Genomic DNA, 14,388 nt, shown 5'->3' on the forward strand with positions numbered 1-14,388 from the left:
ATCATGCCTCCATCTCTCTCTATCATTTTCAAAGTTCAAACAGTCGATCCGAACTGCTCAACCTAACCTCCATACTAAAATATGTTTGGAGACCAAATTTTATATTTTTAGGAATTTTTTTACTATTTTTTTAGATGGGTACAAAATCAGTAAATCTGAACCATCTAAAAACAGTATTTTTGTACCTATCTAAAAAAATAGTAAAAAAAATTTCAAAAAATATAAGATTTGGTCTCCAAACATATTTTAGTATGGAGGTTAGGTTGAGTGGTTCAGATCGACTGTTTAAACTTTGAAAATGATAGAGAGAGATGGAGGCATGATGGAGGCACAAAAACATGGAGGCATTTGAACCCTCCTCATATATATATATGTGTGTTTCAATCATGTCACTTAGAGAAGCTTATGATTATGCTTTTAGTGACCATGCATGGTATGTTGATGCCTTGTTTGCTAACGAGGATGCATGATTCCTTGATTTGGGGATGGTGTTCTAGCTAATGATTTGTACTCATCGGGTTCTTTTTATAAGATCATAACGTCGTGTGGAAGAATTATTTAGGGATTCATGGAGGTAATTAATTTGGACGAGTTTCACACAGCTTGCAAAAGTTAAAGTTTTTGCTTTTCTCATCTTGCATGAGAGACTGAAGTCTAACCCATGACTTGATGTTGCGGAGATGGGTGATGTGTGAAATGAGATGTCTCTTGTGTAATTGCTGTGATATAGAAACTTCTCGATCTACACCTTTTCTTCTATTGTGAGTATGCTAACCGTGTATGTGCTTTGGTTGAAGTAGGGTTGGGTGTGGCATTGTTTAGTTTCGCAGACATATATATATAGACCATTTCTTTATTCATGGCATTGGGTGGGAAAAAGAGGAAAAGAGAATGGGCAACAAAATTTATGTGTGCATTGTGCCATACGTACAATCAGCGGAATGAGTACAAATCATTATAATGCTATTCTCGAAATATATTTCACGTTAAAATTAATTTATACTATTTATAAAATAGGCAATCTAAGCTTACTAGTGTATTTTTTTTATGATCAACGCAAAAGAAGCAAACGACAATTCAAACATTGTTCAGTTACTCAGTTTATAGGCAATCTAAATTCTAAGGTCATTTGCATAATCATTTCAAAACAATGACAATATATTATTTGACCTATTCTCGACTTTCACTTCAGAATTTGTCATGTTTACAAAAATGGTTAAATAAACTTTAATTTCGGAATCTATTCAAGGAAAATAGACAATTTTTTTATGATAGTATGGCTCTACTTACTCACATACTCTATTTCTGCACATATAAGATTTGAATTATTGTTAACTGCACTAAGCAACATAAATTTTCGTTTCGAGTAGAACAAGGGTGTTCTTAAGTTCACCAAGGCTCTTGGTGAACTCTAAATCTAAAACTCATCGAATCGGCTTCAAATGACGAATTCGAACCGTTGAAACCCGTCTACTTTACGAGTGATGCGTCTACGTGTGAAAATTTTAAACATTCGAATTAATTCAGTATAAAGTCAAGCAGTCAAAATTAGAAAGTTAATAAATTAATTTTAATGCATTCATTTTTTGAACCTTTTTTACCACTTGACAGTTGACTCGATGCAAAATTAATTTTTTTTACATGTAAATTCATCACTTGTAAGGTAAACGGATTTTAACGGTTCAAATTTGTCGTTTGAGACCAATTCAATGGATAGTTCTACTCTTTCGTTTCATATAAAAAAAAATTCGATTCAAATCAAAACAATTAAGCTGTTTGAATTTTTCGGAAGCCTACTCCGTATTATTAATACGGTAGAAAGATACCCTTCCATCTTCCACCGTACTAATAACACGGCAACGGTAGACTTCCGAAAACCTCCCCTCCTGTTCTCTTTTCATTTAGGTTAAATAGGTCTGTCGTCTTCTAAATAAAAAAAGAAATGATAGAATGATGGCCCATTAGTTCCTGTCGCTCCAACCTCATATATGTCTTGTGCTTATATTTAGGCCCATATACAGGCCTTTATTAGGCCTTATATTTTGAATTGGCAGCAATTGAAATTATCCATAATGCTCCACTTGTGACCCAAGTCTAGGTTTTTTTTTTTTTTTTTTGTACTTATCATATTATCATATCCAGATCGTTCCTTCATGTCCAGGTTTTAAAGCCTGGTGTGGTAAGACTGGTAGGAATCTGAGACAGTCACCAAACAAGTGAGACCAAGTAATTTATTCTTTATTTTCTTTAAAAGGAAAATGAAAAGGTAAAAACACCATACATTGAAAGATTATAAAAGTGGAAATATAATTGAAAGTTACCAGTTTCTCATTACTTGAAAGTTGAAAGCAACTTTAGAACTTTTTACACACTCAACAACAAGTCCTTAATCTTAGTCACACTATCCCCTCTAAATATGTCATCCCATCCTAACCTTTTTTTTTTTTTGGTGGTTTACCTCTTCGGTCTTCAGATAAAGTATAATAATCTCTCTATTTCACCAAATGCGCATCCACGTCAGCTGCAAATTTTCATTGGAGATTCTACCCTTTTTTTTTACAGAGATGTGTGTTGGAATGTATGATACTTAAGGCAACAAAATTTCAAAATAAATTGACAAAAATAGTATCAAAGGAATATCATGTGCGACTGAAATCAAACCAATATCTATTTCTAAATCAATAAGAAAATCATACCTTTAGTTTCTTGTCTCCGAACAGATATAAAATATGAGGTATGATGAGATATGAAAAACATAAATTATTGAAACCCTCCTCATATGAAGCATTGTAGCCCACACACACACACTATTTGAATACTATTTAAATACAAATAATTGAAACATAAAATCATATTAGTATCCGTATCCACACGGATATTTATATATAAGATATTCATATATAATTTTTTAAATATGGAAAAAATACAACTCAGATATTATCCACTATGCTTTCACCCCTATTATGAGGGCAAAATATTTTGTCAACTTTGTTGTCTCATTTGACGATAACTCAGCGGACATCAAGGATAAGAACCATCATATCCGAACGTGTTTCTCAAGTAGTTTAACAGAAAAAAAAATCTTCTAATGCTGTCTAACTTTCATTTTCAGCGCTAATATCTAAACATGTAAAGTTATGTTTATAGCATTTTCAAATGTTTCTCGCAAGCATTTAAACTTTTGTCTAAAAATATTTCTAGATAATTTTAACTCTTAAATACTTTTGTCTTCAAGCCAAAAAAGAAAATATTCTTTTCACCCACTATTTTTTTCTCTATTCATTTTAATCTATTTTTTCGACGATCTGTAATGAATTTTATGAATCTAAAAATACGAATGTTTTCTATTCGATTTTATCTTTCAAATAAGATCTATAAAGACATACTTTTGAGTAATTTTGAAGTCATTTGTTTTTTTAAAGTAAAACTCATGAGTACTTTACAATTTTAAGTTTTTAAATCTCAGTCTACAACTATTAAAATTTTCAAGACTTTGTACATGAGGTTTATATGTTTTGTACATGCAGTGTTATTGTTGAGGTTTATACGCTTAGAAGTTTTATTGTTGAGATTTAAATTATTTGTACATGAGGTTTATACGTTTTATTCTAGAGATTTGAAGTGTTATTAACAAGGTTTATATGCTTATACATGAGGTTTATACAAAAGATTTGAAGGCTTGTAAACAGAGGTTTAAATTGGTTAGAAGCAAAATAAAAAAAAACTAAAAGTCACAGAGATTTAAAGTGGTAAAAAAAACACAAATTTAACTCGAAAGTTATTCTTTATGGATCTCATTTGAAAGAGAAAATCGAGTAAAAAACGTTCGTATTTTTATATTCGCAAAATTTATCACGGATCGTCGGAAAAATAGATGAGAATGATCAGATGAAAAGAAAAAAAAAAGTGGGCGAAATGAATCTTTTCTCTTTTGACTTAAAGACAAAAGTAGTTAGGGGTTAAAACTATTTAAATTTAGAATTTAAATGATTTCAGATAGAGATTTAAATACTTGCGAGTAACATTTTAAAATGTTATAAACAAAGCTTTAAATGTTTGGATATTAGCGCTAAAAATGAAAGTTAGACAACATTGGAATTTTTTTTTCTGTTAAACTACTTAGGGGACGCGTTGAAAATTTTATTTGAGCTACAATTATTAGGCTCCAAAGACAAATTCTCTTAAACAAGCGTAATGCTCAAAAATAATGTTTACCCAGCTTTGACATAATGTTTGTCTTCCTCTTACTAAAACAAATATATTGGTAGAAATTATTTGGATTAATTTTCCTTGCTAAATTTCTACAAAATATTAGTAATTAAGTCTACAAAAATATGTTCTTACTTATTAGAAAAAATTTGCATGTTAGACATTTTGATATTGTATTTTTTACATATTAAATCTTTATTTTTTATTTTAAAAAATTAAGTCACGTAATTGAAAAAATTGAGGAATTTGGCACTTAGATTGTGGACTAAAGGGATAGGTTCAACAAATCTTAGTCTATTTCAAGCCGAGATTTTTAAAAATACCATATTACCAAAAATGATAAACCAAAAGACCATGATAGTGTGAAATATCGAAAAATAACATGGCCGCATCCTTAAAATGTGGCCACCTTTTTTTTTTTTTTTACAGGTTAAACTGCTGCACGAGAAGACAAAAAAAAAAAAAAAAAAAAGGTGGCCGCATTTTGGAGATGCGACCATGCTATTTTTCGATATTTCACAACATTATGGTCTTTTGGTTTATCATTTTTGAAAATATGGTATTTTTAAAAATTTCGGTATTTCAAGACAATAATCTAGTAGAGGTACGCTTCGAGTGGGCATTTAGATTCAACCAAGTCCAGAGGTATGTAGGATGAATGGGGATTAACTAGGGATGAAAACGGAGTGAGTAATATCTTATCCGTATTTGATTCGTATTAAAAAAATTAGATACAAATATATGTATTCGGATATCCGTGTTCGAATATCCGAGTGGATACATATACAGATATGGTTTTAAGTTTTAATTATATGTATCCAAATAGTAAATATATATCATATAGTTTAATAAATAGTATGAAAAAATTATCTTATTCACTGTTATAATTATATAAGTATTATGAATTTTAGTATTTCTTTTAATAAGTATCTGATCCGATCCGTATCTATATCCGAAAATAAAAACAAATACAGATATGATTTTACCACTATCTGCTCCGTATCTGATCCGTTTTCACCACTGGGGTTAACTGATCCCATCTTTTAAAGCATAATAATTTTATATGATGGCCTTCATTCATATTTAATCCATGAAATATGACTTTGCTCCTGAATTCAATATATATAAAAACAACTGCTTTGATTCAAGAATTTCTGTTGCATGGTATAGCATTACGTACCTTCTATTTTTTTTTTTATTCGAACGACCAACAAATTTAAAGGTTTTGTGATTAATTAAACACTACAGAGTAATGATTGCAGTGAAGTATGTGATAGAAAAATATTTGTTGGTCTCGTTGTCCTTGAAGGAGGGATAAAATTAAAAAAAAAAAAATTTGATTTGAATAAAAACTCAAAAGGGTTTTAGATAGAACGAAAGACAAAGCAACAGTGGAGATGATTTTATTCTTTAATTATAGCTACGCATGCCTGTGCAATTTTACCTAAATAAAAGAAAATTAAGTAGCATTTCTTGCGGGCAATTATGAGAAAACACCATTTGTGCACAAAATAGGAATTTTTGCCTACTTTATTTTTTTTTTTCCAAAATTCAGTTGTAAGATTATTCGCTTGCTTTTTCATTGCGAGAGCACCGGCAGATGGTTTGAAGGAAAATTAACACGCCACTGAGCTGAAAATTTAGTATTTTATGATCAAATTATTTCATAATATTTTGAGTAAATGTTGAAAATCAAGTTATCCAATATTTTTAATATTACAAGGAATTTTTTTATTTAATTCGAACTTGCAAATTTCTATACAAAAAAATTATCTTTGTCATCAGATCAAAAACTAGTTTTGAAAAATATATTACTTGATAAGCAATAGTGTCACTTAATGAATTCATTCATTTACTCTGACAATGTTATGTGTGGAGTAAAATTTAGGAAATTGAAGATTTTATCTCTAGATCAGAAAAGATTACAAATTTAAAAGTTGGAGGTCATTTGATTCACGTTAAGATTGCGCGGACATTGTTGAATTTTGTACGGATCAAATGCACAGAAATTATGACGTAGAACTGAATTTGGGCATTGCTCTGAAGAAAGAAATTAGCAGGCCCAAGTAGTATTTGTATTTTCTTTGAAGTTAGAATTGTGAGCTAGCCTCTCATTTGTTCCTTATAATTTGAAGCCCAGTTGTAAATGAGATTTGTTTAAAATTGAAAAGTTTGATAATCTGGTCATTCATGACACATTAAATTACCATGATATCCAATGTCTGAAGGAGACATTAAATCATACAAGTTTCAGAAAATTCTTATTCTCACTTTGTTTCATCCTAGTGGTATCTTCAATCAAAAAGCTGCAGTTCACATCCCAAATTTTAGTCTCTTTTTGCCGGGAAAAAGAGAACAAAGATCTAACAGATCTTATTCTCAAAATAAGCTCTTTCCTTCAGACACAAGACATAATTATAAGAATCCGACCTTATACTTTCCTGTGTGAATTGATCAAGTCACTGATATATAATATTGTTAATAAATTTGAAAACCATACTTTTATCTAAGGTAAAAGTAAATTTCGGTTGTTGGTTGTAGCCGGCTTAGAAGAAAAATAGAAGGCCGGATTCCAAAAATCCAATCTTAGCCTTAAATTTATTTTACTCTTCCCGACTTCTTAATTTTCTGTTTTTCCTTCTCCCAACAAAAGGAACAAAAATTTTAACTTCAATTATACTTTCGCACTTATGGTGACAGCTACCATTTTATAACAAAACTAGCAGCTGAGCCTAAAAATGTTAATGTTTACACAGTGCAGAAAAATAAAGTTGAGATGCTATACAAAATATACAAAAAGTTGAGATGCTACACCCTTCTTTTTTGTGCTCCTAACTTGCCTCATATCTTCATTTTCATAATTTAAATAGCCAATTCAAACCTTTCAACATGTTTTTCATATTAAAATGTACTTGGAGATCAAATTTTATATTTTTTTTGAAAACTTTTTACTATATTTTTAGAATTTTTGATTAAACTAAGCAATAATAAAAAATTCAGCAAAGTGATGATTTTCAAAAATTCTAAAAAAATAGTAAAAAATTTAAAAAAAAATATAAAATTTGGTCTCCAAGCACATTTTAATACGAAGAACACATTGGAAGATTCGAATCAACTATTTAAACTTTGAAAATGAAAATATGAGAGGAGGGTGCACGTTAGGAGTACAAAAAAAGAGTGCATTTTAACCCTCCTCAAAGCAGAAGATAACAAATCAAAGTAACAAAACTGGCAAGATAAATTGCAGCTGAATTTACAAAGTCAAGCTAATATCCAGAACAAAATTGAATAAAGAAATGTAACAAATAATTACACAGCAGGGGGTTAGATCTAATTCTACAAATTAAATAGTACAACTTTAACTTAACAAGGCTTTCCAACTCTGAGGCCTAGCTGTCGAATAACAAATTCCCTTTTACAAGTCTAATTCTACGACCAAAATTCTATAAACAGTATAAGTTTCTGCATTCTCCAAAGGCAGTTTTGCAATTACATTAGCTTTCTGTCATCTATGCTTTCTCTTGTAGGTCTCATATTGCCGATGAGATGAACATTTGCAGATGGCCCCATCTCTTCTTAAATATCAAAATGAACTCCTTGCAGGGCTGCTTCTCTGCCTCCTTTACAATAGCCTTAGTAAATTAAGGTATATGCTATGATACCTTTGAATCATTTTTTAACAGTTCCTTTTCCTCTTCAGACCGTGCATTTAAATCCTCATAAGCCTTTGCCGAAGCGGCTGTAAAATTCTCTAAGGCCTCAAAAACTCGTCTTAAACTCAACTGCAGACTCCCGATCTCAGTATTCTGTACTGCTTCTAGAGCTCCAGCCTGACCACTGATCTCCAGTTTCTTATGTCGAATCTCAATCTCCTTCTTCATTTTTTGTTCATCCCTATCCATTGACTTGAGAGCTCGATCCATACCATCTGTGTTTGCCATCAATGCCTGTCTCCTTTCAAACCGGTGCCGTTCCCACAACTGGTACACATTACTCGTGAGGTCACGTATAGCATTAATTACCTCAGTTTCCTTAATCATATCCATGCTATTTGACCACTGATTGCAAATTACAAAGATTGGTGGGGCCCCAAGCCGGCCGGGGGAGAAGGGGATTGGCCCATCTTCAGTGACCTCTTCAACATAGTTAAGGCCCTTGATCAACCATGCATTTAGGGTTTGTATGTATTTCTTCTGTGCTAATACCCATGCACTGAAGGATTCCATCCAGTCAAGTAATTTGATTTCGAGCTCCTTGGTGGAGTCGAGATGCGAATCAGAGAGGCGAGGGAAGGAGAGAATAGAGTCAATGTTCTTTGCAGCAGAGATGGCATGGCATTGAATGCGGTGACATTCTGACATCGCAGCCCACATTCGCATGAACCTGAAAAAAAAAATTATTTTGTAAGGGTACAGTTTGAACTCGATTCTACAGTGTGGTAGCAAGAGCAAACTAAATGCTGCAACTTAAAAAGGAATAGTTTTATTTAGAAAAGTAGCAACCTATAAAAAATTATGAAATACTTAAAAAGGAAAAATAAAAGAAGAATGATCCTGTACTATATTCAATAATTCTGAATGATCATCAATTGTTTCTTTTCTGTTTTAGTAGAGGATCCTCTAAAAAATTAGAAAAGGAACAAATCTTCCACAAGCAGCAGGACTATAGAAACCACCAAGGATCGAACACTATAGTCTAACAGGTGAAAGCTATATATTGATTGAAGAATGGTAGGAGTAAAGACATATGATCTCAAAAAGAAGGCGATAGGCGACCCGATGCTTTGCTGTCAATACAAATTTTTTATTGGATCATCTGAGTTGTAGTAGGTTATAAAACACACTGTCCTTACTCAAGGTAAATTGACAACTTTGTCCTCACACTCCATTGTATGATATGCGCAATTTAATAGCATTATTCGCAGACAGAGAATGCGACAAATGAGAGTTTCTCCTGCTCCCGCCTATGTGGTAGGACTTATCCCATGTTTCAAAAATGGAGAGTTACCAAATTTCAAAGTCATGCCACCTACCTTGCAGGAGATCAAGTAACAGCAACCCCCATTTGCAATTTGCCCCCAACCCCCCAAACTTATTGGAATATCACCATCAGTAATGCAACAACGTGCTCTTACTGGCTTTTATGCAAAATTTACCATTAATGCAGTAATGAAAAGAAATGCACATACCCTTGCACAAACTGACAAATTTGGGGCCATAGCTCTTCGTCCCTTAACTTGCTGATCTTGGTTGAAATGGTATTAACTATTTGAATAGCGATGCTTATTCTAGTAGATAATTTCCTAATAAAAGCTTGAATCGCCTCAATTTTATGCACCTCAGCTCCTCTCTCATCAAGGTGTCTCAATTCTCGACATTTTTTGTCGTACAATACTCGCATTTCTTCTTCCATCTGCACACAAAATATAAGTATGACAAATATCAAATAAATGTTAAAAATACAAAGAAAGTAATAATATAAAATAAGATAGGCTAGGTTATGCTGAACTCAACAACTTCCAAGCTTAAATCTTAGGAAAAAAAATATTTACATCGACTTGAACATATGCCTACGTGTTTCATCATTGTCTATACAAATGTAAAATCTTATGCCTGGATCATCAAATTGAAAACGGAACTTTAGTTAGCTACATCTTACTATCTATAGTACTGTTGGTTTTTAGAATCACATCATGTGAACTATATATAATTCATCACATCAGTCTTCATATAAATGATTCGACACATTTCATGTATGTCTGTGAATTTAAAAAACTTAAAAAAAAAAAAAAAAGTATGTTTGAAAGATAAAGTTTGTTTGTGTGTATGTGAATCTGTGGAAAAAATAGGTTGCTGAAAGTAAGTTTATTGTAATAATGATACATGGATCTTAAGCTCTCTAAAACAATAAAGCAGGAAATTGTAGAAACATAGGAACTCCGCCTGTGCAGTTTCTACACTGCTTGTCTAAAGCCAGGAAAATGTGATAGGCGTGGCGAGCCAACATAAAATACAGCCTTTTATGGAAATGAAACCCTCACGACTACAGTTGGGTTTCATTTCTAGCCTACCCCAACTTGTTTGGGACTAAAGGCTTTGTTGTTGTTGTTGTTGTATATGATTGATAGGTTGTGACTAACTTGAGAATGTTATTTTCAAACTAAAAGGTTAGATAAAATAGAAAGGGGAAAACTAAAAGAGAATTCCAGCAAAGCATTAGACCAACACCTCATCAAACAGTCTAACAGTCCTTAAATAAACTTTTCTAAGTGACCAAATTAAGGCAAGTGATAGCCATACAACTATATTAAAATAAATAAGATGGCGACCAATTCTCTAAGACTGCTTGACCATAAACAATTCTAACAAATTAAGAGTCCTATACATGGGAGGGTTAAACTAATACTATGGTATTACTAATAATAATATCAACCAAACCTTGACTTCCTCAAGTAGCTTCTTTTCCCATATATAGAGCTTCCGCAATGTAGAAGAAACCGCCAAATCTTCCTCAAAAGTCAAAAAATCCTCATCAGAATTAGATACGGAAGGCAACCCGCAAATCATCCTCACAGTGGCTGCCACATATTACCAATCATTTTTCAGATTAGATACAAACTTAAATAGTAATAAATCAACTACCAAAAAACTGTAGTACCTTTCAGGGGTGAACTCTTTTGCTGGTACGGTTGCTTGCCCACCTCGAGAATCCTAGAGACCTGATTTGCTGATTCACAAGCCTTCTCAAATTGTATCTTTATTTCTCGTACCACCTCAGCATCATCAGTGTAACTTTTAATCACTGGTACTGGCAAATTTCCGACGCTTCTCCTAGCGGTATCATCTCCTACCACATTTTTATCGACCACATTCATCTCATGCTCCAAGCCGACACTGCTATCGTCACCTTCACTGTTGCTACTACTGCCAACCTCTAAGGCGCGCGATTTCCGATGTGGGTCATCACCCGACTTACCCGACGTTTCCCCTTTCTCGACCTTCTCCTTACTAGATGCAAAAGGTGGCACTTTATCATCACCATATGCAGCTTTCACTACCTCATGTTCTTCTTCCAGATCAGGAATTCCTTCTTCCTCTCTCACCTCCTTTGAGCTTCTGCTTGGTGTATAAGGTGCTGCATAGTAACTGTCATATGATTGAAACGGATTAAGAAAATCCCATGTAGAAACGTGAGGGGGAGAAGGTGGGGCTGGGGGCGGCTCATCTTCTCGGGGGGCAGGCTCACGAGGTGGAGGAAAATCACTTGGCATTGCCGATGAACCAAAATACCCATTATACCCTCCACCCATTTCGCCTCCACCCATTTCGCCGTAACCTGGGAATGAAGGGTAAGATGGGTATGGGTAAGGCGGGTAAAGACCCGAGCTTTGAGGCTGGTACATGTACGGGTCATTATAGGATGGATAGGCAGTCTCTTGGCTGATAGGAGGGCGTTGCTCGAACGACACTGTTGGTGGAGGCGGCTGGTTGCGGGCGTAATTAATGTTGAAATGGGTTGCCGGGTTCAATTGAGAAGCAGGTCCGGGATCAATTGGGTCATTATAGGCCGGATAGACAGTATCTTGGCTGATAGGAGGCCGCTGCTGGACCAAGACTGATGGTGGAGGCGGCTGGCTGCGGGCGTAATTCATGTTATAATGGATTGTCGGGTTGAATTGAGAACCGGGTCCAGGCTCAATTGCATCTTCTTCGTCGGAGTGGAAGTGTATATGTGAACCATGTTCTGATTCAGAGTCGGAGAACTGGATGTGGGATCCGCCGGAGTGAGACCGGGAGTGTGATGGCTGGTTGGTTGAGCCAGTGTTGATTGGAACTGAAGTGGGAACTGGAGGGGACGGGTCGCCTTTTCTCTGTGTCGGGAGAGTGAGTAGAGGCGAAGGCGGAGCTGGTCCCACTTGAGCTGCATTCAGAAATGAAAACAGCGCGGGACCCACTGATTCTAACGCCTGTGCGTAGGCCCGGTGCGCATCAGCCAGTGCATACCTGTACTGGATCGCATCAGCCAGGAGCAGAGACCTCGTTTTACAGTGAGTCACCGCTTCTTGCTCCTCTAGCTTTGACATCCCACAACCCATTGGTTGGAGCGAGTGAAAACACGGGGATGAAACTGTAAATAGGCAGGAATTGAGGGGTTTAAGGAGAAAAATTGGGAAAAATTGGGAAAAATGGATCAGATCTGGGGGAAAAGATGGGATCTTTGGGTGGAGGAAGGGGTGGTGAGAAGGAGGAGGAAGAGAAAGAGGAGGTTTGGGGAAAGAGGAGGGAATAGAACCATTACCATGGTGGGGGCGTCTCGGAGATGGGAATCAAAAGCGGATACGTCTTTTAATGGCTCCAGTAGAAGTGAGAATTAAAAGAGAGAGAGAGAGGAAGTAAAACAGAGGGCAGAGTAAAGAGGAAAAAGAGGAAAAGATATGCTGAGAGAATTATGGAGTATGGGTTCAGTGCCTATTTTATTTGAACTAGGATCATGGATCTTGGAGATGAAGTTTCGTGTGGGGTCCTCTTGGCGGTCACATTTAAGAAGGTGATTTTTGGTCGACCAGGAATAAGTAAGTCGGTCACACCGAGGAGGATTTTTCTTTATGCAAAATTTCTACTTTTTTGTTTGTTTTTCTTTTAAGATGAGGAGAGAGAAGGTTTTAACAGTGACCGAGTGTTGAACTTGAATAGTTGAGACTTAGAGAGAGAGACGCCAATATTATTGATGCAGATCCTCTCCAATTATTTTAATAATTGGAGAGATAATATTCAAAAATGAAAGGATATGTCCATTTAATTAAGAAATGGAGATTAAAGGCATTGTGACGGTAGTAGAGGAGACATCCGTACATTGACGACTGTCGCCGGCGTGGGATGCGCTATTTTTATTTGTTTTGTTGCTGTTCATAGTAGGGGTAAAAAGGTAAAAGAAATTGTGGGGTTTCATAAAATATTTAGTTTTCTAGCGGTTTCATTTCACTTTCTTCTCGGTTTTGCTCTTTGCTTTGATGGCGGTGAAGGACGGTAGATACTACGCTGATACGGTCAACTTTTTTGCTTCTATTTTCTTCTAATAATCTAATAAATAAAGAGTGAGAAAAATTAAAAACGGTAATTTTTTGTTTACAAATATGTTATGGAATGGAATGTAATGAAGAAAGAATAGAATAATTGGAAATAGTTGGAACTGAGTGGTTGGTTGAATTGGCCACATTTGGTGCACCATGACCAAAATCTGTCTAGTTCAACTTTACAACTAGGTTATCACTTGGAATAGTATGGTTTAGACCGACGGAAAGGACCAAAGTTTCTCTCTCTAGAAAATAGAACAAAAGTATTCTTTGAGTTGGTAAACAGTAGCAGCCAACCCTACCGGAAACATGGACTTAATTAAGAACTTCAAATTTGGTGCAAAATATTTATTATTATTATTATTATTATTATTATTATTATTATTATTATTAAATGGGATAATATAGAAAATAAATGTAGATTCACTGCAATGAAATTTTTTTTTAAAAAAAGGCATCAGCAAAAAGTAAATACTAGTCATTTTGTTTTTAGTAACATGGCAACTTTACCAGTTTGAAACATTTTTTTTTTATGATGAATGAGTCTATAATACTATTTACATGTATAGAGAAAAAAAATATGTGATTATAAAAAATTAAGATCGCCCAATAAAAATAATTCTTCCATAAAAGAATAATAAAATGAATCTTAAAATTATAAAATTTTGAATTTCAAAATATATATATCAACAAATCAATAAAATACTTGCAGAATAATACTAATTTTCCTGAGAAATTACAAATATAATGCTTGCTGAGAATGTAAACATTTCTCTAACATAATATAGTACTATCAAATTATAAATGGAGAATAATCATATGAAGCGCGTGTTCAACGGTCATGTGGTGTACTATTTCCGTTAGAAGAAAAATAATGATTTCTGTAACTAGCAATCTCCATGCATAAGCTTACGTGCTTTCCTTGATTTTTTTTTTTTTTAATTACCGTGCATATACATTTTTTTAGATTAGGTGATTCACAAGGGAGACGCCTTCTATTAATAATGGTTAATAATCTATGAAAGCGTCACGCAACTGCTTTTTCAAAACGCATGAACTGCTCTAGAGTCTAGAGTCTATAGAAGATCCAAACGATCCCTCTATTG

General features: G+C 34.2%; 1 protein-coding gene across 1 annotated transcript; it reads right to left on the reverse strand.

Moving 5' to 3' along the window:
- Window positions 1-7,429: 7,429 nt before the first annotated feature.
- On the reverse strand, window positions 7,430-12,616 carry LOC144567042 (uncharacterized). Its single transcript, XM_078317079.1, has 4 exons — window positions 10,867-12,616; window positions 10,647-10,786; window positions 9,398-9,621; window positions 7,430-8,592 (listed from the first exon to the last, which is right to left on the reverse strand). Exons 1-4 carry the CDS (start codon window positions 12,302-12,304, stop codon window positions 7,863-7,865), a joined length of 2,532 nt encoding a protein of 843 aa, XP_078173205.1. The 5' UTR covers window positions 12,305-12,616; the 3' UTR covers window positions 7,430-7,862.
- Between the last annotated feature and the right edge of the window lie 1,772 nt (window positions 12,617-14,388).

The sequence above is a fragment of the Carex rostrata genome, chromosome 16 (assembly GCF_964058835.1).
Source record: "Carex rostrata chromosome 16, lpCarRost1.2, whole genome shotgun sequence".
In the NCBI taxonomy this organism is placed as follows: domain Eukaryota; kingdom Viridiplantae; phylum Streptophyta; class Magnoliopsida; order Poales; family Cyperaceae; genus Carex; species Carex rostrata.

Bases quoted from the DNA above. Each gene is read 5' to 3' on its own strand.
- LOC144567042 (XM_078317079.1), bottom strand. From the start codon at position 12,304: ATGGGTTGTGGGATGTCAAAGCTAGAGGAGCAAGAAGCGGTGACTCAC. The intron at 10,787-10,866 runs GTACTACAGTTT...AATATGTGGCAG, and splicing joins AAAGAGTTCACCCCTGAAAG to CCACTGTGAGGATGATTTGC. The intron at 9,622-10,646 runs GTTTGGTTGATA...TTTTGTGTGCAG, and splicing joins AGCTACTTGAGGAAGTCAAG to ATGGAAGAAGAAATGCGAGT.